General features: G+C 43.2%; 1 protein-coding gene across 4 annotated transcripts in view; it reads right to left on the bottom strand.

Annotated features, from left to right (window-relative positions):
- Fam171a1 (family with sequence similarity 171 member A1) overlaps positions 1 to 24,596 on the bottom strand; it is a 121,755-nt gene extending 97,159 nt beyond the window's left edge. For 2 of the 4 annotated variants that reach the window (XM_035442821.1, XM_035442822.1), the window contains exon 1: positions 21,286 to 21,469. In XM_035442821.1, the coding sequence (XP_035298712.1) occupies positions 21,286 to 21,448 (163 nt within the window). In that variant the 5' untranslated portion in view covers positions 21,449 to 21,469. Of the gene's footprint in view, positions 1 to 21,285; positions 21,470 to 24,304 lie in introns of those variants that run through there. The other 2 variants (XM_027405228.2, XM_027405227.2) reach the window with 2 other exon arrangements.
- Between the last annotated feature and the right edge of the window lie 381 nt (positions 24,597 to 24,977).

The raw sequence follows: 24,977 nt of genomic DNA, 5'->3' as shown, positions 1-24,977 counted from the left end.
TTTTTAAAAAATGTTTTAGTTTTGATTGGTGGGTGTGTGCACATGTGCATGCATGCTTGTGCAAATGCCAGAAGAGGATGCTCAGACCCTCTGGATCTGGGGGCTGTGAACAGGCTGATGTGGGTGCTGGGATCTGAACCCCAGTCTTCATGATTGTGTAGCAAGTGTTGCTGAGCCAGCTCTCCATCCCCCTCAACAGCTTTTTAAATAGAGGAAATACAACACATAGGCCAACGACATTATTAAAATTTAAATAGCAATTAAACACTTGACAAGAGATGTGCTCTTTTGTGCAATAACACTGAGAGCTGAAAACTAAAACACAAGGTTGTTTGTTTTGTAGCCTGATGCTGACGAGGGATTTCAGCCTTTTAAAGCTTTGTGCTAGACTCCAGAACACATTCTTTGTGTGAGATTAACTTGTCAACAAAATCAAACTATAGTTCCACTGTGCTTTATCTCGGCTTGCAGATGAACTTTATCTTCATTTCCATGCAAACAGAACAAGTGTGTGGATACAGATATACTCTTTCCTCTAATGTGGATTAAAAGCGAAGTGGAAACCAGAAGGACGAAACTTGGTATTAGAGTCCTTGCCTAGCAGGCATGGTGCCCTGGGTTCTGTTCTTATCAGTGCATTAAAAAAATATAAGAAAGGCAGTAAAAGCTCACTAATTCATACTCCAATAAAATTCCAACAGGCAGATACATTGTGAACATACCCTACACAGGCTGCCAAGGGATAGGTAGTGAAGGTTTGTAGCTTCTTAAAGTCATCACAAAAAGCTTGAGTATCTGATTTTTATTGTTCTAATAAACTACACTTTAAATTCAAAAAAAGAAAGGAACAGGTTCTTAATATTGATAATGAAGGTTGGGGTTGTTTTTAATCTATCTTCTATTAAGACTTGAATTTCTGACTTGGTTAAGTCTTCATTATCTACCGTGATTGGTGATGGGAGAGAATACTATTGATCTCTGCAATTGCCCTCAGATTCTAACCAACAATCAGGAACTTAATACAGCAGATGACATCAAAGGCGCTTATGACAGACAGCTGTGAAATCTGATTTATACTCTAGCCAACAATATTGTAGTCTGGGACCAGTGAGATGGCTCTGAGAGATGGCTTAGCAAGTAAGAGCACTTGCTGCCAAGCTTAGTGGCCTGTATAATCATTGGGAATTTCTATTTCACTGTTAATAGTTCTAAAAGCAAGATGTTTTTTTATAATTCATGTGGGCATAGGACAAGGGAGTGTCAGTTCAGGCATGCTTCAAATAAAGATAATATTGTTCATGTTCTCCAATTACTTTAAGCTTTATACAAGAATGGTTTCAGTTGAAATGTCAATAAAATCCCAAAGTGGTAATATATTCCCAGGTCAACATATTTCCTCATAGGATTAACATTTTTCCATTATCAATTACACTATGTACCCAGTAACCTAACCATGGGGTAACCTGGAAACAATGTTGCTAAGACAGGTTTTGGGGTCAGCAAGGCAGCAGAGCAGGTAAATGCATTTGCCGGGCAAGCTTGATGACCTGAGTTCCAGGCTTCAAACCCACGGTAGAAGGAAAGAACTCACTCACAAATGATTTTCCTCTGAGCTTTACAGGCACAGCTGTGGTGCATGGGTACTGACACTCACACCCATGTCATATGAGCATGCACTCATACAAAGATAAAATGCATTTTAAATAGATATAGATTCTTTGGGCAGGAGTCTTGTTTGGAGACAGAGTTTCATACTGTAGCACAGGCTAGCCTCAAACTTGTGGCACTCCTCCTGCTCTGGCTTTTCAAGGGCTGCTATCACAGGTATGAGTCAGGTTCTTCAACTGAAAGGTCATATCCTGGGGCTGAATTTTCTAAACACAGTGGATAGAGACAGAACCATATCTACTGGGGCTGGGGAGACGGCTTCTACAGAGTCATGAGGGACAGAGCTAGAGTTCAGCTTTCAGCATTAATGTGGGTTGGCTCACAACTGTCTGACTCCAGGGAATCTGATATCTCTGGCCTCTATGGTCTCTGCACTCATGGGGGCACATACCCATACATAGACATATGCACATACACATAATGTAAAATAGAAACATTTAAAATGATTTTTAAAACTGTGCACTAAAATAAAGTATGTGAGCCTTGGTGTTGGTTGTGTTAGGTATATTACATTCAGGCCAATCAAAGCCCACACTTCCCTGCTTTTCTTGCTAAAAGAACCCCAGTTCTGGCCAGGTGCCAGCTTGGGTGAACAGTCTCCAGGCCCAGCTCACCCAGGTGAGGAAAGGGGTGTTCTGAGTTCACTGGAAACTTCTGGGAAGATTTTGCTTTCAGAAGAGAGGCAGCAGGGTCCTTCTCCGGCTCCTTCCCTTTTCATCTGCACATGCTCTGCCCCACGGTGACACTCTAGACTAGGAAACATGCTGAGATTTGGATGGTACACTGGACAGCTTAGCCTGGGCAGCCATGATGAACTCCTTCCCATCCACAGATCTAGGTGACTCAGAAGGACCCTGAGCAGTTGCTTTGTATTGCTTTCCAGGGTTACTATAAAGTCCACTCCCACCCGAGCCTGGCCGGGAAGGTTTCTTTCCCCAGTGCCTATGAATGTCTTCATTGTTGGCACTGTTTTCTTCACTCTAACAAGTGGGTGCTTAATGAATTACCGCTGAACAAAGTCAGATACATTTACACACCAGAAAATCTCCATTTCTGTGATAGGTATGAAACACAGTGATTGAGGGTACCCTTTTCCACTGCTCTTTCAAGGCTAAGTAGTTTACTAAAAGTGTAGCTGAGACTTAACAATGACAAAGAATAGCAACCCATGTCAAATACTGAGCTGTCCCTTTGAAACATTACCATGGCTGCAAATGGAGAACTAAAACTTGTCAACCCTAGTAACTGGCTTCTGCCAGTAGTAAGTGGTGACAAGAAGTATTGTATAAGACATAAGGCTCTCCACTTGCATGGAATTTAGACAAGTAATTTAAATGTTTGTGAAATATCTGCGACATATTTAGGCTAAGAAAATGTTCAGGCTAGGATATAGCTCACTGATAGATATCTAGCAGGTGCAAGGCCTTAGGTTCCTCTGTACAAACTTTAATTCACTGCTTTTCTGAAATGCAAACTGAACTATGTTCTATGAGGCATTGCATTTTAGGAGATTTGGTTACTTTCTTTGTCTGGGGACAAAGGAATGACAATATTACAAGATAAAAGTCTTTGCAGATCCTAAGTCTGTTGTCTAACGAAATGCTTTCATATTCATCGGCATTGGCCCCCTAGACTAGAGAATCCTCCTGTCACAGGGACTTCTCAAAGGGTGAGGTGCTGAGGCTCTGAACAGAGGACACAGCAGAAAAGAAACTTTTGTTGTTGGCCACAGCTGAGTACATCTCGCAAACAAAGGAAGTATTCAGTGTCTACCTTGCATCACACCAAATGCTTAGACAAACTCCATGCAGAAAACAGAATGGGGTGGAGATGAAATCTGATCAGTCCAATCTTGTAATTATGAACTTCTCTTTCCTCTTTCTTTCTTTTTGGCTCCTAGGAGAGGTGATGAAAAGACACAGAAAAGGGGGAGGAAACCGGCACAATCAGATCTGCTCTTGGCAAACATCATTGAGAACTAGATGAGTAAGGGGGTGGCTCTAGGCTAGGGAGAGACAGATGCATAGAGTGGAAGGACAAACAACCACAATGCAGTGGGAGGGGGAGTGACCTTTGACCCGAAGCACCCAGAACACTGAGCAGTCAGCAAATTGTTTGATGGACAGCAAAGGGAGCACACGGGCCTGGGACAGGAGGACCGAGATGGCTTCCCAAGGGGATGACTCCTGATACTGTAGGAGCGAAAATGGCTCAGTGAGGCCACAGCACACTGGGAAGGAGGGAAGAACATTGTAACTAGCCACTGTGCTTGAGCCACACATACAAGGAAGACAACAGTCCAGGAGCAAGATCTGGACCAGGTACAGATGGAGATCCAGTCCAGAACTGAAGCCCAAGAAGAGAAAGGATGTTTTGAGAGGCCAGAGATGGATGTCTGGTCCATTTTCCTCTAAGAGGGAAACCGAGGAAAGGAAGGTCCGAAAAGAGACTAAGAAAAACTGGAGCCCTGGCAAGAGGAGGGAGGTGGTTAGTATGCCAGATGGAGGATAACAGACCAAAAACTCTGGATTAGATAAAATGGGTGTGTGTGACTGATGCAGAGGCAAGCAACACAAAAATAAAACATATACTTGGGCTAGGTCATAGGAGAGATGGAGAGTACACATTGATTCTCCTGGCTACAGAATGAAAGGAATTAATAGGTTGAGTACTATCCATCACAGGTTTGCGGGCTAGGAGAAGCTTCAAGAGATGATGCCACAGGCAGAGATGGTACTACAGATGAGTGAAAGGTAGGTCTACACTAGGAATGATCATTCTGGGTACCCTTTGCAACTTCCAGTCCCCCTGGAGCAGGGATCTGACATGGCCCAGCTATGTCTGCAGCCCCTGCTAGGGTTCTGAGAGCCACTTTTCCCCAGAGGGTGTGGAGGTAGGCAGTTCATGCAGTGAAAGACTAGGGGACTCAGATGCACGTAATTCACTTAGAAACACACACTGAAACAAAGACCTCTAGAAAAGGAGAGTCAGATGCAATGAGATCATTGTTTTAAAGGCTCCTCTAAAGTCCAGAGTAGGGGCTGAGAGGGTAGCCAACAATCCCCAGAGACATAAGTTACTAAAAGGTCACTGGGTGGCAATGACTGAACTGTTTAGTACACAGGGACAAAGAGGAAGCACACAGACAGGGGAAGCTGGCCACTCTGAGATCTAACCCTTCCCTATTTAAAAAAAGTGGGGTGGGAGATGGCTCAGTGGTTAAGAGAGCACTTGTTGTTCTTGCAAAGGACCTGGGTTCAGGTCCCAGCACCCACATGGCTATTCGAAGCTGTCCTTCACTCCAGTTCCAGGATGTACATGATACAGACATACATGTAAACAAAATACTTCATACACATAAGTATTAAAGAATCCAATCAAACAACAGCAAACATAATCTCAGGACTGGAGGGAGGACTCAGAGGTTAAGAGAACCTGTTGCTCTTGTACAGGACACAGGTTCAGTTCCCAGAACCCACCTGGTGGTTCACAACCATCCACACCTCCAGTTCCAGGTGTTCCGACCCCTCTTCTGACCTTCTCACCAGGCATGCAAGCATGTGCTGCACATATACACATGTAAGCAAAACACCCAGGTACATAAAAAGTGAATGAAACGCTGGGAGTGGGGCACGGTGGTGGCGACCGTCTTTAATCCCAGCACTTGGGAGGCAGAGGCAAGCAGATCTCTGTGAGTTGGAGGCCATGCCAGGATAGGCTCCAAAGCTACCCTGTCTCGAAAAACCAAAACAAACAAACAAACAAAACAAAACAAAACAACCCCTCCAAAAAAGTGAATAAAACTAAAACAACATAAGCTATAGATACATCTTTATCTCAAGGACTGCATCTTGGAGTCACAGAGTGAATCATTATTTCTTCATGTCCCCCTCCCCAGAAAGCACTAAATGACTTTTCCAAGATGCCATCTACACAAAACTAGACACACACTACTGCAAATGGATTAAAAACATGCAAGCTTTACAGCTGACTAGAGTTGTGTCCCATTTTAAAATCACAAAGGGTGGTTCATAAAAGCAAATTAAAGACAAACAGAAGTGTACAGCTTGTTTCACTAACAGTCATGGAGTGTTTTAATCATGCATGTAGTAAATATTTTTATAGTAGGAAGTAAGTCAGCAAGAGAACACTTACCAAGAAAAAAAATATGCAGGGTCTTTCCAAGGCTCCTGTGGACCTTGGTCCCTTTAACGTACTAACTCGCACACCTGTCTTGAAGCTGCGCTTTGAATGAAATGAAAAGAAGTGTCCAAGGGTGAAAGTGCATGGCTGGAGTGCCTTGTTTGCCTGTTGCCAGGTGCAGGGGAAGCATCACAGTGTATGCGAGGAGAACCAGGTTCCATTGACTGTGTCCTAGACCTGCCCCTGTCTGTTGCTGCACATTGGGATTTGGTGTGCAAAGCAGACAGTGCCAGGGTTCCTGTGGGAATTTATGAAGACTTTCATTCTCCCAAGGACCCCACAAGACCCACGGACTCATTCATAAAGTCTGCAGGGATCTTTCTGCCTCTGATGCCCTCAGCACTGGAGTTAGAGACATGTGATGTTGTGTGTGATAAGTTTTACTTTTTAAAAGTGGTTTGGCTGCATGCTGCCACCTGGAGTTCTGTCCTCTCTCTTTACATAATAGTGTAGGGAGAAGGGAGAGGCAGTTTTAAGGTTAAAAGTTAGCTAGTCTGCATTACATTTTTCCTTTCTGCTGACCGCTGCTGACTGACTTGTTAGCAAACCTGGGTTTTCAGTGCACACTGACAAGTCGCTTGGAGCATTATCAAGAAAAATGAAATGTAATTAGACTCCCCACACAGTCACACACCTGTAGGCAGGTGTTTTACAACAGGTCTAAGCACACATTTCCCATCTGGAATGGCAGTCCAGCTACCTGAATAGCTACCTTTGTGCTCTAAATGTAAACTTAGAAGGTGGCAATCGTGCTACTCTGCACTGCCTGGCAAACAGGAGGAAGGGCCCCAGGAATAAACAGTAAAGGCAAGAATAATGCCCAGCACTTAGGCACAGGCTCTCCTTGCAATGCTCAGCTTCCCATTTGACTCCTCCAAGCCAAGAGAATGGAAGGGACCCCCGTTCACTCCTGACTGCCCAGAGGCCACTCCCTACACTGAGCTGTCTCCTCCTGGGCAGCATCCTCAAGGAGCCCTGAAGGAGCCCTTTCTCTGGAGCGGAATCTCTCCTTCACTACCACTCAGACACTAAATACCAGCCTCTTTACTACGAGTATCTGGAGACTTGGGAAGGTAAACGTTGCATATTTGATAACCCTCATATAAACTGGGCCCCAGGAGCTTCATTCAACCATTTTACAGTTTCCAGGGTCTTCTAAAGCCTGCTTGAAAGAGGCTGAACTTTCTGTGCCCTTCTGTTAGCTGTGATGTGGACACTTCCACTCAACTGAAAAGCCAAGAACAAGAATGAGGAAAGAAAGAGATCAGTCACCAGTCACTGAGACAACTAATTACATTCTAAGCAAATGACGTGACATGAGCAGAGGCCAGGGCTGGGGGAAGTTATGCTGGAAGAACAGGATGCTTTGATGTTAGAATATCTGGTTGAAGATTAATCAACCAACAAGCACAACTTGACAAAGAAGATTTATAGTGACTTGGAAGAGGAAGACCAAGTAGACATGGCAACGGGGTCACGGGCTTAGACTGCCACTCACTATTCACTGACTAGGAAGCCCAGCTACTGGCTACTTTTGCAAAAAAGAAAATGAAAACAAGTATTCTCTCTCTCTCCCTTTCTCTGTATCTGTTTCTGTGTAAGTGTCATTATCCAGTCCTTGCCTCCTGCCTTATTTAATAACCAGTCTATTGCTGCTTTGCTGCTGTGTACCCAAACTAGCTGGTTTGAGAGTTTCTAGATGCCTCTTCCCAGGCTTCCTGACTCACTGTAGGAGTTCTGGTATTATAGATGTGTGCATTATTGGCATTACAGATGTGTGCACTATTGGGTCAGGAGTGCTGGTATTACAGATGTGCACACTATTGGGTCAGGGGTGCTGCCATTACAGATGTGTGTGTGCACTGTTGCATCAGGCTTTTCATGTAGGTTCTGGGAATCTGAATTCAGATCTTCACACCTCTGTTGCAAGCTCTTACCCATTGAGCTACCTTCTAGACATTCCCTCCCCCAAAGTTATTATTGTTTTTGGTAACACTTTATAACCTATAAATGTAGCCACCCTGGCTGGGGAGGATGCCAGGATGTCAGCACCTTCTTGCTCCATCCAGATACACTTCACACAAATGATACTGTAGCCCATGGGAAGGGTATCTATCTCTCCTGTCTTATGCTGTCCTCTGGTCCCCTCCATTCCCCACTCACTCTGCTCCATACCTGCATGGCATGCTGGCATGTTCTTACCAACAGTGATGGGCGCCCACTTGAATTCTGTACAATTTTTACTTTTGCTTCCCCCAAGACAGCTTCAGTTCCTAGAAAGCAGGGACTAGGTGCTAATTCTCGATGTCCCCAGTGCTGGGATATGCCAAGTGACTGCTCACACTTCCTGATGAGCGCCTGAGCTGTGCAGTAAGTAAGCGCTGCTGAGGAACAGAGTTCTTTGCAGGAACCACCACCCATGTAGAATGTGGGTGCTTAAGGCAGGGAGACAGCGTGTGGAAGACAAGACAAAGAGGACATGTGTAGGACTGCCACCTCCCACCAATGCACCGCAAGACTTGAAGTCGAATCTTTCTCATTATGAGAAGGTATGACATATTTACGAATGAATGCTTTAGAATGGTGAGGAGCAGAACAGACTATGATATGGAGATCCAGTAAGGACCATGCACATTTATAACACCGATAGAGACATTTTGTTGGCCAAAGTACATAAAGTAATTTGACATATTTTTGAGTCTGATATTCACTTTGTAGCCCAGGCTAACCTCAAGTTTGCCACCCTTCTTCCTCTGCCTCCTGAGCCCTGAGATTACAGATTTGCACCACCTCATCTGGTTCACAGCCGAGACTTTTTGTTAGAGGGAAAGATGGTTTAACAGACAAATCAAGAAGGCTCACAAGCTGTAAGGCGATGAGCAGAAGAATAAAGTTACAAGTGCCTAATTCAGTGTCTTGCTAACCCCTTCTTTTGTGGACTTGAAGGAGTCTGAGTTTAGAAATGAGATCTGCTAGGGAAAAGTCCCACTCAAGAATATTTTTATTTAATGTGTGCGTGTGAATGAAACCACTGCTTCAATCATCTAGCAAGCCCTCTCCTGCTTACTTAGCATACATGAAGTACTGACGTAGAATGCCTACCTTTAATTGTTAATTTATAATCTACCCCATTTCGTTTGCACTAATCTGTTAGCACTGTTAACAGCATAGGCAGTGGTTTTATTTTTTAATTTAAAAAGGCAAACAGAGTCCAGATGGTGAAGAAAACTTTTAGAGTTATGGGGAAAGCATACAATAAAAGCCTTTCATTAATTTTCAGTCCAACTAAAACCCTAGTTCCATGCTGTAAGTTAGTTCTACAGAAGATACAAATGCACATTAAAAGCCCCCTCAAAAGCTGGGCATGGTGACATTTGGAATCCTAGCACCAGAAAGCCCGAGGCAGGAGGGTCAGGAGTTCAAGGTCAGTCTGGCTGTACAGTGAGACCCTGATGGAGTGGAAACGCCCTAGACTAGTTTGCTTCACCAAGAGATAGATAAGCAAGGAGGTCACTCTTCATTTCATCTCATTAACATTCTTTAAGTCTACAGCAAAAGAAAACAAATGTGTCTGTAAAACCACACCGGTGTCTGAACTTTGTGCCAAGCCATTTAAGAAGGAGAGCCTTCATTTTGTTGTTGCCACAGTGGATCCTCTTGACAAAATGGGGACTGAGGGGCTCCCCACACAGACCCTGGGAGCAAAGCTGCTATCTAAAAGGGCTCTGTGTGTTCTGGCAGATGGGCTGCTAACTCAACCAGTCTGCAGACACTGTGTGTCCTCCACCCTCACCAGTTGCATGCATTGACTTTTCCATCCCTTAACCATATGCCTTACCACATATGCACAAACATGGAGAGCAGATGGTAGGAAACCAAGAGCAGAGCTAGGCCAGCAGGGCAAAAAGTGGGAAATCCTGCTCAAAGGAGGCATCCAAACCCTTCACCTCCAAACTCTGAACAGGGATGCTTATAAAACCATGGGACATGAAGCACAAGTAAAGTCTTTCATGCCATCCAGAGAGTCGGCACTGTCATTTTATAATATTTAGAATAACAGATTCACATTTTTCTAATGTTGCATCATTTATCTAAGTGGAAATAATGACGTTTCTTCCATATCAGAAAAGAATGACCCAGACTTCTATATAAGAGGGCAGGATAGCAGCTGCCTTTGGGTGACCCGGTGAAAGAGTCAGAGTAAGAAAAACAAAACAAAACAAAATAAAAAACCTCTTCCAGTGAGACAAAGAGAGGAGGGAGGAGCTTTGGACTCTACAAAGGAAGTGAAAGGATGCGGAGAAGCTGGAGAACAGGATGACAGGACAGTAAGAGGAAGACAGCGCAACATCATCCTCAGCTCCTCAGCGGGGAGGGGAAGCACAAGCCACACCCAAAAGCTTTGTTTACTTTGTGTGAATGTGTGTGTGCACGTGTGTGTGTGTGTGTGTGTGTGTGTGTGCGCGCGCGCGAGCAATACATAAATTCAATAAAACTGACAGGGAAATAAAGGCACTTTAAGAAATCACAAATTAATGCAAGTCAGGAACACCAAACCAAACCTGTAGAGGATACTGACAGGAATGCTACACAGAGAGGAGGACAGAAGTGTCAGCTATCAGAGTGCATGATAGGACAACTTCTAAGAGGAATAAATGAACAAAGGAGGGCTAGGAAAGACTCCATCATGTCCCACATGGTAAAGCAGTAAATTCCTGATACTAATTTGGGAGAAAAAACAAGCACTCCAAACAATCAGAAAACAACCAGTAAAATTACAAGGATACATAAGCATCTCTCAATAATAAATGTAAATGGCCTCAACTCACGAACAAAAAGATGCAGACTCTACTGGATTAAAAAAGTAGATCCAAATGTCTATTGTCTCCCAGGTAAAGATGGCCACTGACCAGACCAATAGTCAATGCATAGAAGACAATCGATCTAGGGAATGGAAGCTGAAAACAAGCTGGTTGTTGTTATTCTTATGTCTGATAAAGTATACTCAAGGCTAAAATCAATCAGGAGAAATAAAGAAAAAAACTATATAACAATAAATGGAGAGATTCATTTAGAGGGCTTAATAATTACAAATACATAAACCAAAATGTTGGGACTCTGGATGTTATCAAACAAATACTAAGGACACCAGAGGTCAGACAGGTTCTGATACAATAATAGTGGGTGATTTCAATACCCTACTCTCACCTCCAGAGAGGTCAGCAAAACTAAAACTTAATGAAGAAATCTCAGAGTTGAACTACACCACAGATCAAACGGGCTTAGCAATTACATATAGAATAATTCATCAAACAGACACAGAAAGTGTTCTCAGGAGCACATGGAACGTTCCTTAAAACAGACTTAATCAAGTCCGGGTGGATACAAAAGAATCAAAACAATTTCATGTATTTTATGAGACCAGAGTGCAATAAAACTAAAAATCAACAGAAACTACACAAAGACATATACACTGAAGGATATACTCTTACCTCCCCAGTTCTTCGCCACCTTCTTACCCAACCAACTTAGTGTCCTTTATGTTCAATCCTTAATTACTAATTTGCATTGTCCAAAGAGTCATGGCTGTGTTGTCTTCCACTGGAGAGCGGTCCACTTACCAGGAGCCACATAGAGAAACCTGTCTCTCCTTCTCCTGACAGCTACACAAATAGAGATGAAAGTAGTGGGGGAGGGGGTTACGACAGATTCCATTAAAACCCAGACAATTACTGTGGAATATTTGGAAAAGTTATATTCCAAAAATGCTGGAAAATATAGAAGAAACAGACAAATTCCTAGACATAGATTCAACAAAAGTTGAATCAAGAGGGCATAAGTGAGTTCAACTTATTCATTATAATCGGTGAGATTTGAAGCATTGCTATGAAGTCTTTCAACAAAGAAAAAGAAAGAGAAGTGAATGGATTCACCACCAAATTCTAACAAACCTTAAAATAAGTGCCGGCACCAATACTCTTTAAACTGATCCATAAAACAGAAAGGGAGGGAACTACCTACCCCACTATGAGAAGCCTGATACCAAAAACCAGATTAAGGACACAGAACCAAAAACTATATAACTGTTTCCCTGGGAAACACAGATGCAAAAATTCTCAATAAAATTCTTGAAAACTGAATTCAGGAATGCACCATGACCAAGTTGGTTTCAAACCAGAGATGCAAAATTAGTTGAGCACACATACAAATCAATAAATAACACCACACATCAATTTAACGACAGGAATCACCACAGTCTTTGCAGAAAAAGACTTTGTCAAAGTTTAACATCTCTTCTTGATAAAAGTCCTGAAGACACTGGGAGTAGAAGTAATATATTTAAATATAATAAAGGCTATATATGATGAATCTATAGCAAATATATCTTAAGTTAATCTAAATACAGAAATACTGAGTATACATACTTTCTCTAAAATTTAAAAATGAGACGATGGCATTCACTTTGTTCACTCTTACCCAAGGTAGTGGTCAAGGTCTCGGGCAGGGCAAGAAGACAAGGAAGAAAAATATAGAAAAGAAAAGAAGTAAAATTATCCTTTCTGGGGAAACATGATCCACTGTTTAAGACTCCAATGACTCCATCAGAAAGCTCTCAGAATTGATAAATACTTCCAGCTAAGTAGTATGATACAAAATTGACAAAAATCAATAATTTTCCATTTCCCAATAATGAATATGCCAAGAAAGTAGTTAGAAGGGAAAATCCTATTTATAATAGCATAAAAGTACCTATGAATCCTGGTTATGGATTGGCAGAATTAATATTGTGAAATGGCTATATTTCCAAAATTCATCTACATATTTAATGTAAGCTATCTCAGAATTCCAATGACATTCTTCACAGAAACAAGGTTCAAAATATTCCCAAATTCATATGGAAGCACAAAGGATAAGCAGAAAGGATAATGTTAGAGGCCCAACATCTGATCACAAGTTACATTCCAGAGCCATGGTGACAAAACAGTATGCCAGTAGCACAGAAGCAGGCATCTAGGTCAATGGAACAGAGGACCCAGAAACACACCACACAGATAACTTTTAACAAAGAGGTCAAAAACATATAATGGGAAAAATACCCTCTTTAACAAATGGTCCTAAGAAAACTAATTTCCACACATTAAATAATGAAGCTATAACAAATCCACATAGGTCACTCTGGACAAAATTAACTAAATATGGATCAAAGACCCAAAACTGAAATGACTGTAGGACAACACAAGGAAAACACTTTGAAGATATGGGCATAGGCCGGGACTTCCTGAAGAAGACTCTACTAGCATAGGAATAATCCTAAAATCTGACACATGTGACTTTGGAATTTTAAGAAGCTTCCACACAGCAAAGGAAACAATCACCAAAGTGAAGACACACTGTACAGAATGGGAAAAACAAAAACAAAAATCAACTGTCAACTACAAACCAGACAGGTGACGAGTATCTAAGATATAAAAAAGCACAAGATTAAACATCAAAAAGCAAATTCTCTGATCAATACATGAGCTGATGAACCAAACAGACAGTTCTCCAAAGGAAGAAAGGGCTATAAAATGTTCAACATCCTTACTCATCAGAAAACAGAAATTAATGCTGTCCTGAGACTCCACTTCACCTCATTCAGAATGGCCATCATCAAGAAAACAAATCACAATAAATACTGGTGAGAATGTGGGGAAATGGGAACCCACGTAGACTTCTGGTTTGAATGCAAACTTGTGCAGTCATATGAAAAACATATGCAGGCTTCCCAGAAAACTAAAAATAGATGTACCATTCGACCCAGCTATACCACTCTTGGCTATCTACCCAAAGGACTCTAAGTCTACACACCACAGAAATCCCTGTGCAGTGTTTATTGCTGCACGATATTGAGAAAAGCAAAATCATGACGCCTGCACAACAATGAAAATCATTTTATTAACTGAAACAAGCCAGAATAAGAAAGATGTTATCTGAGTTCTCTCATAATAGGGACCTAGATTAAAATATATATATATATTATATACTATATATATATATATATACATATGAATTATGTGAGTGTGTGTAGGTCATGAAACTAGAAAGTGATCAAGAGAGGGAGGAAGAGATATTAAGCAAGGGGAAAAGAGAGGGCAATGACATGAAGTATACAGAGAGACTATTAAGGTAGTAGAAGGGAAATGGCAAAAGGACAGTGTTGGGGGGGGTGAGTTAGAACCAAGCACATATATAATGATATCAGATTGATTAGCAACTCCCAGGACAGGACCTCCTGTCACTTTAAATCCCACATATGTGTAGGACTGCACAGGGAGAAAGGAGCTGAAGAGCATGCCTCATGAGCACTGAAGCAAGAAAATGGGCTATGCTTGGAAAAATAAACACCCCTCTTTTCATAAATGCTGTTTTAATAACAAATAACAGAGGATTGTTTATACCACTAATCCTACCTGTCTATGCAAAGTCCAAAGAAGCTAGACAAAAGAGCATTGAGAAATAGACCCACTGGAGAACAGTGTATATAGTTCTGTGTGCAGGACTTGCTTTTCCATGTAATTTTTACAAGTAGGAAGCTCAGAAACAGAAAAGCTAGGAAAGACCCCAAGAAATTAGAAGGAGAGCTGCAGAGAGAGGGAGCTAATCCCAGCATGCACTTCTTCCTTAATCCAAATAAGGCTGCCTACAAGAGTTCTTCCCACCTGACCAGGAGAGCTCACCAGAAAGGCCAAGCATATTCATGGTGACTCAGAATTAATGTGATCAACTCTGGGCATTGTCTTTGTAAAAGCCAGGACAGTGACAATGAGGTGTGTGCATGCTGAGCAAATGACTGATGATTCTGAGTGCCCCCCCCCAATCTTCACCTGTCAGAGTGGTGCATGTGTGATCATAAAGCCACCGCAGTAACCCATCCATATCACACACCCTGGGGTGCCCCTCTGCCTTCCCAAGTGGCAGTAGGGCTATGCATTCGAATGGGGAAGGGGAAATCATGTTTTTGAGGCAATGCGCGTGGCAGCAATGTAGCTACAAGACTCAAGGAGAGGCCCAAAGAAACCCTAGCCTATGCACGAGTTAGTTCTCCTCCAGTACTTCACTTCTTTCCTCCCTCTGGCAGACACTATGAAGGATGTCAAGCTTGCTCTGGTCCCCTCAACTTTGGCTCAGGTGTTGCCACTGGAATCATACTGGAACATACAAGCAGACAATAGGCCAATTGACATGAGGGGAGTAAACAAGGAAACAGCCACACTCTGCTTGTCCTTCTAAAGTATGTACCCAGTTCTGTTCAAAGCCACTAGAATGTTTTAAAGAACCAACTCATTGAACTAATGACTCAAAAGGGTTCATGAAGACCCCAAATAATTTCTAGAAACTGCTTAGACATGAAGAGATCTTGGTTCTTTTTGTGTGTGGCAACTGGCAAACCTAGGTGTCATGTCTTTCTTTAAAGAAAGAAAATGGCATTGAAACAGCCCCATGTCACCTCTGACCTACTCACTCTCCCTCCTAGATGAGGTCACACACAGATGTATGCGCACACATACATGTGCACACATGCTCATGTATACCGTACACCCACACAACAGCTTACCTGACAGGCATATGATAAAGTGATTCTACATGATCAGACAAGACAGCCACCTACATAATTTGAGAACATCACAGAACTAATTAAATAGCAAAGAAAAAATAAACATTTACATTCCAAAGTCATCAAAAATAAATGTAAATACATTACCTACACTTAAATTCTGGTTTCTAAAAATGTCTCAACACATCAAAAACTCAAGCAATTTATATTTGGAAAGTAAAATATATACACTACATATATTTTCATCAAGTACATAAATAAGAAATGAACACATATAAGATGAACAATAGCAAGTGTTGAGAGAATGAAACAACAGAACAGTTTGTACATTTTAAATGAGGGAATAGAAAGATAAAATCAAGTTTTAAAAAGTTCTAGGATTTTTCTTATGAAACTGAACACTTGCCTAAATAAGCAAGTCTATTTTTAAAACATTCCCTACATGAGTTTGTATGTGAGTATATGCAATTGTGTATATATGTGTGTGTGCATGTGTGTGTGCATGTGTGTGTGCGCGTGCGTGCGTGTGTGTGTGTGTGTGTGTGTGTGTGTGCTAGTGTGTGAAGATGAGGGGAAAACATTGTGTATCATTCTCAGGAGCATCCTCCACTCATGTTGAGAAAGGGTCTCTCACTGGATTAGACTTCACCAGCTGGCCTTGGCTGGCCGGCCAGCAAGCCCCAGAGAGCATCCTGCCCCCACCTCCCCTGCTCTGGAATTTTAATTACATATATTTTTATGTTGGTTCTGGGGACCAAAGTCAGGTTCCTTGGCAAGTACTTTATCAGCTGAGGCATCCTCCCAGTGATTTCCAAGTATAGTCTCAAAGGAAATGACAACTATGAGCACAAAAAAACTGTGTAAATGTTCATCAAAACCACATTTACAGACAAAGCTAGAAATGACTTGAGTACTATTTTAGTTAGGATTTCTATCACTGCAATTAAACATCATGACCAAAAGCAAGTTGAGGGGGAAGGATTTATTCAGCTTACATGTTGTAGTCCATTACTGAAGGAAGTCAGAACAGGATCTCAAACAGGGCAGGACCCTGAAGGCAGGAGCTGATGCAGAGGCTAAGGAGGGGTGCTGCTTACTGGCTTGCTGCCACCCCATGGCTTGCTCAACCTGCTTTCTTATAGAACCCAGGACCATTAGCTCAGAGATAGCACCACCTACCATTGGATGGGTTCTCCTCTACCAATCACTAATTAAGGAAATGCCTTGCAGCTGGATCTTATGGAGGCATTTTCTTAATGAGGTTCCCTCCACTCAGATAGCTCTAGCTTGTGTCAAGTTGTCACAAAACTATGTCAGAGAAGTACACATCAGTAGAAGAATGGATGAACAATCTATAATGGTTATAGAATGGAAAAGTAGCAAGCAAGAAAGAAATGACTGTGTTTCTATCATCTATAAAATGTGCAGACCTCAAAAATTGTTCTGATGAATAGCAGACATCAGAATACATTCTATCTAGTCTCATTTACTTATAGGAAAACAACAACTATAAAATGATCTTCGGTAGGAAAAATATCAGAACCATGGTTGTTCTTGAACATCAGGGACAGGGACTAGCTGGGATAAGGAATGAGCGACTCCCTGAAGTGATGATAATATTTTATACCTTGAAAGGGGCTTGAGGTGCACAGGTGTTGGCAAATGTTAGCCACATCATATATTTCTTTATACATAAATTCACCTAAGAGAAAAATAAATAATAAATACTCAGCACTAATGATATATACGCTGAAGTACTTGTGAAAAAGACTACTGATACCAAAGACATGCTTAAAAATGCATTTAAAAAAAATCAAGATTAATGGATGGAGAGAACAGCGTGTCATTAAATAGATAAATAAAGCAAATGCTTAAGTTATCAACTGTAGAATCTAGTGCTTGAGTACTCACTACAAAATTCTTCCCCCCTTTTTTATAAAGCATTTTCATGAAGCAGGTTGAAAAAAATTTTTCGGTTACATAAAGCCATCATTTTTATAAAAAATATTTTTGGGGTCATTGTACAAGCAAAAGGGAAGTAGAAAGATTGTTCTAGAAAGAAAAGGGTCATTTTTGCAAATTTAGCCAAACACTGATAACAGCCGTATTTCACACATGCAGCAGAATAAAGTTTTCTCTTTATTCTTTGTAGACAAAGGCATCTCACCAAGTTCTAAGGATCCAACCTGAACACTTCGAACAGGACCACATCCTCCCTCCCCCCTCCACAGTTGGGTTCAAACACATTTCTCTTATGAAAACAGTTTGCGAAACACTAATGGGCTTTGGAACCAAGCCAGAAGATTCTCCACACCCACAATCCCACCCTGCTCTATAGACCTCCCTCAAGGGCCCCTGAGAGTTATTTATATGTTTCTTATCTCTTCTCCACATCTGGATCCAAGCTTTGCTCTGAGGAGCTGTTCAGCCAATGTCTGTTGAAGGTCACTTTCCATAGGTCAAAGTGGGGCCACACAGGCGACACTGTTGTCTGTCTCCATGAACATTATCTGTACCATTAAGAACCTCCTATTTACACTGGCAAAATACTATGATGATCAACATTACACAAAATTAAATCTGATCCCCCCAGTTATACAGCAACATAGTCTGGGGGTGAAGGTGGGACAGCCTTCTGTGACACAGTGGATACTATGAATTATTGTGTGATTTGCTGCCTCTGTGTTCCACATTCTTTTTCCATAAAATGAGAATGATATATATTCTTAATTAAAGAAAATGATACATCGAGGGGCTGGGGAGATGGCTTGGTTGGCAAAAGTTCTTTCTATATAACATGAGGCCCTGAGTTCAATCCCCAGAACCCATATAAAAAGCTTGGGTGTACTGGTTGCCACTTGTAACCCAAGAACTGGGAAGGTAGAGACAAGAGAATCCTTGGGGCCTCACATTGATAACTCAGGAGATTACATCACATGGTAGCAAGCACCTAACCCATGTTAGCCTATCACTATTATTTTTTTCCCTATGAGAGTACCTGTTTCTAGTACACTGGTAAAATACTAAGTGTGGTGGAATTGCCATAAATATTTACAATTGGGGGAATTTATAAATTTAAAGCCTCACTCTATGTTCTCAGGTCAAAAATTAAAAATTCAATTTTAAATGTAGCACTTTTACATACAGCTTTTGGTATTACATAAGCTGTGTTATGTTATTCTTGTATGTGCCTATGCCAAGTTCTAAAGTCACTTGCCCCAAAACCTTGCTGAGAAGTATAGAGAACACATGTGCTTAGCAGTTGTAGTTTGAACCTAAAATGACCCTGCAGGCTTGTGTTTTGAATGCTTGCTACTTAGTTGGTCATGTTGACCTGACAGGCTGTGGAGCCCTTGGGAGGTGGGGCCTGACTGACAGAAGTAGGTCACAAGAGGTCTTTGAAGGTTATAGGCCAGGCCTTGCTTCCAGTCTCACTACCCCTCTTTCTGGTCTACCATGATGTCAACAGCATGTCACACCCCCCACTGCCACAGACTGAGTGGCTCTGCTATACCTACCCCAACATAATGATTTTAATCTCAGAGAAATCATGAGTTTACATAAACCACTCTTTGCTTAAGCTGATTATGGCAGGCATTGTAATCACAGCAGCACAATGGTAACTAACATGGCAGTTTTCTCCTTCTTCGAAATACCTAGTATCTGTTCATTGGAGCGGGCATGATCCAACCTATACCACAGAAGCACCACCCTATATCCCCACCCTTATCTCTGAACTCTAGAAATATGCCATGTTGAAGCTGGCAAGTAGCTCAGGAGGTAGCACATGCTGTCATATAAGCATGAGGACTTGCTGTCTGGATCCCTAGAAGGTAGGTAAAAAGTGAGATGTGGTGGCATGTGTCAGTAAGTCCAAAACTGGAGAGGTAGAGATAGGCAGATTTCAGGGGCTCGATGGCCAGCCAGTCTAGCTGAAACAGTGGATTCTAGGTTCAGTGAGAGGCCCTGCCTCAAAAAATAAGGTGGTAAGCCATTCAAGAAGACACCTGATGTTGGCCTCTGACCTCCACACATGTGCACACACACAAACACATACATACATAGCCTACACATACAGGTATGTTTTGTGGAAAAGGGACTGCAGAGGTAACTGGAGTAACAATGGTAAGAGATCTCAGATCATGGATTAGCCTGCGGGTCCAACCTAATCAATGAGCCCTGTGAGGTCTTGTCTGATCTAAGTTTTATAAGTCTCCCTTCTAAAATTTATTAATAAGAAAGTATAATCAATGACCCAACAAAGTCCTCATCTAAATTACTCATAAAATGATAATGGTCAATAGATAACAAAATAGCAAATGTTATGACTAAGAAAATATCAAGACATAATGGCCCACAAGGTTTAATTTCTTCTGTGAGAGCAATTTTCATTATTAGGAAACATTTCTGATCAGACTCTTTATCATTGACAATATAGCGGTGCAAACGAATGGCCAAAGCACAGCCCTACTCCACATAGCCGAAACCCTTATCCACTGAGACTGGGTGACTCATTCTGGTTTTGAAACCTGAAGCCTTACTGATGTGAATCACCTGAGGGACACAGGACAGCTTTAGCCAGTGTCCAGTGTCTTTCATTCAGCTCTGCTAGGATGACATTTTAAAAAATCATCTTCCCATCACAAATTTAGTAATTTCTTTTTCTATTCAAATCCTAAGCCAAGAAAACAAGTCTAAGCAAATGAGGTAGTCATTTGATTTAAAAATAGGTGTGTCCTTCCCCCTTGAACTCAGACTCCTTCCTTTCCTGTGGGGGAGAGAGCTGAATGCAGGACAGACAGGACCGAACAGTGACACCACTTTTAACAAACTCACTTGCAACACATCTGTCCCCTGGCCCTTCTTTTTCTGTTCTAGTTTCGACTTTTCACAATCCCAAACCATCTTGTAGTTTTCACACAGGAGGCTGTCCTTTTCTATTTTATGAAAAATAAAGAGCTTTAAAATATTTGATGACTATATTAGACGTACATTTGACAATCTTACCCTCCCACCTAGATTACCCAATATAAGAGAGCTTTACCTAACTGGCTCCAGGGTCATTATCTGGTGGTTTCAAACTGAGATTGGAAATCACTATAGCACCAGTGCTGCCTAATCTAGGCTTTAGTGGCTCAAATATCCCATGTCCAAAAGGCCTTCTGCCCAGCTCAGCATTTCTGGGAGCATGGAGTGTGGCGGTGTGTTCTTATGTTGTACTTAATATAACTCCCCTTGTAGGGAGACGGACATACCTAGAAGTGAACATGGCAGACTGCCAGGAGCTAACCTTTCTGACACATGAGTATTTCCCTTACTTCAAAGATTCTTGGCTAATTACATAAAAAAGGACGTCAGTGATATCTTCTAGTTAATTTATTTTTTTTCCAACTAGATCATAAGATGTAGAAAGGTGAGGGAAAAATATATCCTCCTTTTGAAACCCAATGGGCCTAGTAAGTCCAACTGGTCCATGTTCCTGAATGTGAGCCCATGAATTGTATTTAGAAATTACAGTCTTAGGTTAAGGAAGGGGTGTAGCATGTTGGCTGCTCTTCCTGATAGCCATCGTCTCTCCACCCCCATTCATTGCTTCCAGGTCTTTCATCTGAACACAGTATTCTCAACTGCAGTTCAAGTTTGGGAAAGAATAGGCCCTCTGGGAAAGAGAAGGGGCCAAACATTCTCTCAAATGTTCCAGGAGATGGTAGATCTTCTGAGATAAAGGAGAAATTAACATATCACTACAAAATACCTTTCTGTCAGATAATAACAAAATAAAGATCATATGACAAGATTCTAAGCAGTAAGTTCTTCACCTAATGTTGACCCTTCTTTTGGCACGTGATGTTGGGCTTCAAAATGGACATCCCGGTAGAATGCATTTGCACAGCTCATCCTTGGAGAAGACTCTTCTTCAATTGAGGCCCTCAGTGTGGTTTTGTAAGAGGCACAGAGTTGGGCCGGGCATTGGTGGCACATGCCTTTAATCCCAGCACTCAGGAGGCAGAGGTAGGCGGATCTCTGTGAGTTCGAGGCCAGCCTGGTCTCCAGAGCGAGTGCCAGATTAGGCTCCAAAGCTACACAGAGAAACCCTGTCTCAAAACAAACAAACAAACAAACAAACAATAAAGAGGCACAGAGTTGTTAGTCAACTCTTTTAAATAATGCCTTGGGTACAGTTCCCACAAAATGATACTGAATACTGAGGTACAATGCAGACGAAACATCTAAAGGCATCCAGTCAGAGTCTAGAGAGAGTTTACAGTCACAGCCAGTCACATGGCCACTAACTGTTGCATTGTGTCTCTTTGCAGACTCAACACAGCTTCAGCAAGGGAAGTCAACCCTTGCATTTTATCATGAATATTTAAAGAGCAGAGAAATAGCAAGAAATATTGCAGAAGTCCATCTCCCTGGATATCATAACGAAGCTTCATGTATTAAAGGAGGTATCGTTGAGTCCCGGGAACTAGCTGTAATCCTAGAGTGGATGGTTTCTATATGTTTGAGGTTTCAGTAGTTTTCCTGAAGTAATAGCCAAGCCCTGTTCCTATACAAATTTTGGTCAAGCTATGATTCAAGCTCAGAAGTAATAAAAGCAAAGCTCTTAACAAACTGGATTTCGGAGGAAGTATATAAACTTCCTAAGATACACGCAGATAAAAGGACCTCAGGCTACCTTGTGGCATATACTTCAGTATTTTCAACTTTTCCTCCATCCATCGCTATGTGTGCAACTGACAAATTCATAATTGGCTTACATATGCACAGTGAAATCAGATTTAGCGCTTGTCTTGCTTGTATACTGATCTAGGAGAGTAGAGAAAACATGAATGGATAAACTATTTTAGGGGAATGACAGACATCAAGAGGCTTTGAGGAACTCGGCAAGTTAAAGGTACCCTCCAATGACAAGAGAAATGTCCATTTCCTTAAAGACCCACCACCTCAAAATCCAGGTGCCAGGTGGTATGACAGGGACTTCTGATACAGGTGTTGAAATTGACACCTAAAAACGCCACTCTTACTGGAAATAGATCAAGAAAGAAATCCAAAGAGAACAGAATCCATTTTCTATTGAAACCCTAAGGCATAAATAGTCTCATAGCCTGGTCAGTTCTCTCTTGCTCCATGGAAAATTCCATTTCCAGGGGTTCAGCAATAAGACCTTAATAAAAATATGGTCTTAGACCTGAAATCAGCAGTGTTGCTTCCCCCACCCCCATGATTTTTTTTCAATTGGAGCCATGCCTTTTCCTATTTTATAAATGCGTGAATTCATTATTTCCATGTATTGCTCTTTCAATTACAAAACAAAAAGCCCAACCTGCCCTCAGAAAATAATGGCTCATTGAGGCACAAATATCATTCATTAAAATAGCTGATTCAAAAAGCAGTTGGGTATAAATGAAAGAGGCTAACATTCAGTACTGATGACCTAATGTTGTAAGTACCCCCCTCCTACTGAGACTTATGGGTCTTTTGGTACCTTGTCAATGCCTTCCTTCCATAAAATACATTACTAAATTCACACCCAACTCCTAATGGTCATGTTTGACCGTCAACTACGGGTGCAGCAATGCATTTAAAAGATTCCAACCAGCAATTCCGGAAGCACTGCACATGGAAACCTTCAACATCATTAACCAAACTCAGATTGTCAACAGAAACCAACTGGGAAGTCAAGGTTTCCCTAGTCCCAAGTTCCAAAGGGTGAGGAAGAAGGGTGAGGCAGGACCCTGTAACAGGATACTGGGATGGAGCGCTCCTTCATTCAGCCTGTAGGGCTAATTTAGAAGGGCACACACCTTTCTGCCAGGAATCAGGAAATTTGGCAAGGGTCTGAGTGTCTGCAGGAGCTCACAGAAGTGCAATGAAGGACCCTCCCTAATCAAATTAACCCCGGGCAAGAGGTGCCCTGGATAGATTCACAGATACTCATCGGCCAGCCTTAGTTGCTCCTCAGGAAAAGGCCAGCAACAGAGAAATACTAGACTTTGTCCCCACAAAATCATGTCAAGGAAGCTCCAGGGTTGTCCTCAAATAAATCCTGATTTTTTTGTTTTTAAACGTGTGGCCATTCTTGGTGGCAACCACGTTACTTGTGAGGCTGGAAAGCAGATTTCCAAGAGGCCAAAGATTAGACAAAAGACAGGAGCTGGCGACAGACAGACATGGAAATGGTTTTAAGTGATTAGGGCTTCCCAGTTCCAGTTCTCTCTCTTCTCACGATGATTCCTGAGGCTCCCTAACAAATTCCTAAAGGTCTGGAAACCACATAGGATAAGGGGATAGGGGGAGAAGACCCCGAAACTTTCCTAAACTGCAGCAGCAGACCTCGGGTCGCCAGGGCGCAGGGGGCACCCCGGGGCGGCGGCCGCCCCCTCCCTGCTACAACAAAAGGGCCAGGCTCAGCCTTCTTCGTGCTGGGACTCCAGGATCGGAGCTCCGGGGACGCCAGAGAGGGAAGCAGAGGGGACAGCGAGCCCCAGCTGCCCTCTCCCGTGGCGGGGCTATGGAGCCGCGTGTCCGAGTCATGCATAAAGGAAAGCACCTCGGATGTAAGCAGAAGAGTCGCCAGCGGCTGCCACCTAGGCGGCAGCCCGAGCAGCTGGTGCCACCCAGATCCCCAGAGAGCATCTGCGCCGCGGGCCCAGCGTGTTCCCGGGGCGGCGCCGCCCCCCGGCTATCGCGACGTGGGGGCTGCAGGACCGCGGTGCAGGTCGAGCTGCTGGGCCTCCACCACAATGCGGCCCGGGTCCGGCCGCCACCGCTGCCGCGCCAGGCCCGGGCGCGACACAAAAGCGGCCCCCGGCCCCGCCGCCGCCCACCGACCTTGGGCTCCCGCGCCGGGTTCCCGCAGCGTCTTGGTGACCGCCTTCCAAACGTGGCAGCCGAGCAGGCAGAGCAGCAGCGCGGTGGACCTGCTCATCTCCGCGCCGCGGGCGCCGCGGGCCGCTTGGGCTCGCCACTCTCGGTCACGGGCGGCCGGGCGCCGCGCCTCCCTCCATGGCGCTGTGGCTCCGCGCGCCCGGCCAGACGCCCGATTGGCCGGGGCCCCGCAGCCGGCCGCTCCCTCCTCCGCGCCCCGCGCCGGGCTTCCCCCGACCGCCGCGGCCGCTCTGCCGGCGCCTTAACCCCTTCCTGCCCCGCCCCGCGCCCGCGGGAGCGCATGGGCCCCGGGCCCGTGGTGCCACCTGGCGGCCGCCGCGCTGCGGGTGTCCCGCGCGTCCCCTGACCCCCTCTCTGCACGCCCCAGGGCTCCCATTCCAGGCAGCGGGAAAGGCCAGAGGCTTTCGACGTCAGGCTTGGTTACCTGCGGGTCCACAGGAGACTTGGGTGTGACCTCTCATCCTGCAGCTGTCCAAGTCTCTATTCTGACTTACCCCAGGGTATGTTTGACAGACAGTCTTACAGGTAGGGTAATAATACCTAAACTCAACTGCAGAAGGCCCAAAGCCACAGGTTCAGTCCTGTTTGTATAGCATTAGGAGGGAAAGGTAAGGAA

The sequence above is a fragment of the Cricetulus griseus genome, chromosome 3 (genome assembly GCF_003668045.3).
Source record: "Cricetulus griseus strain 17A/GY chromosome 3, alternate assembly CriGri-PICRH-1.0, whole genome shotgun sequence".
In the NCBI taxonomy this organism is placed as follows: domain Eukaryota; kingdom Metazoa; phylum Chordata; class Mammalia; order Rodentia; family Cricetidae; genus Cricetulus; species Cricetulus griseus.
This window is presented reverse-complemented; position numbering and strand designations above follow the sequence as displayed.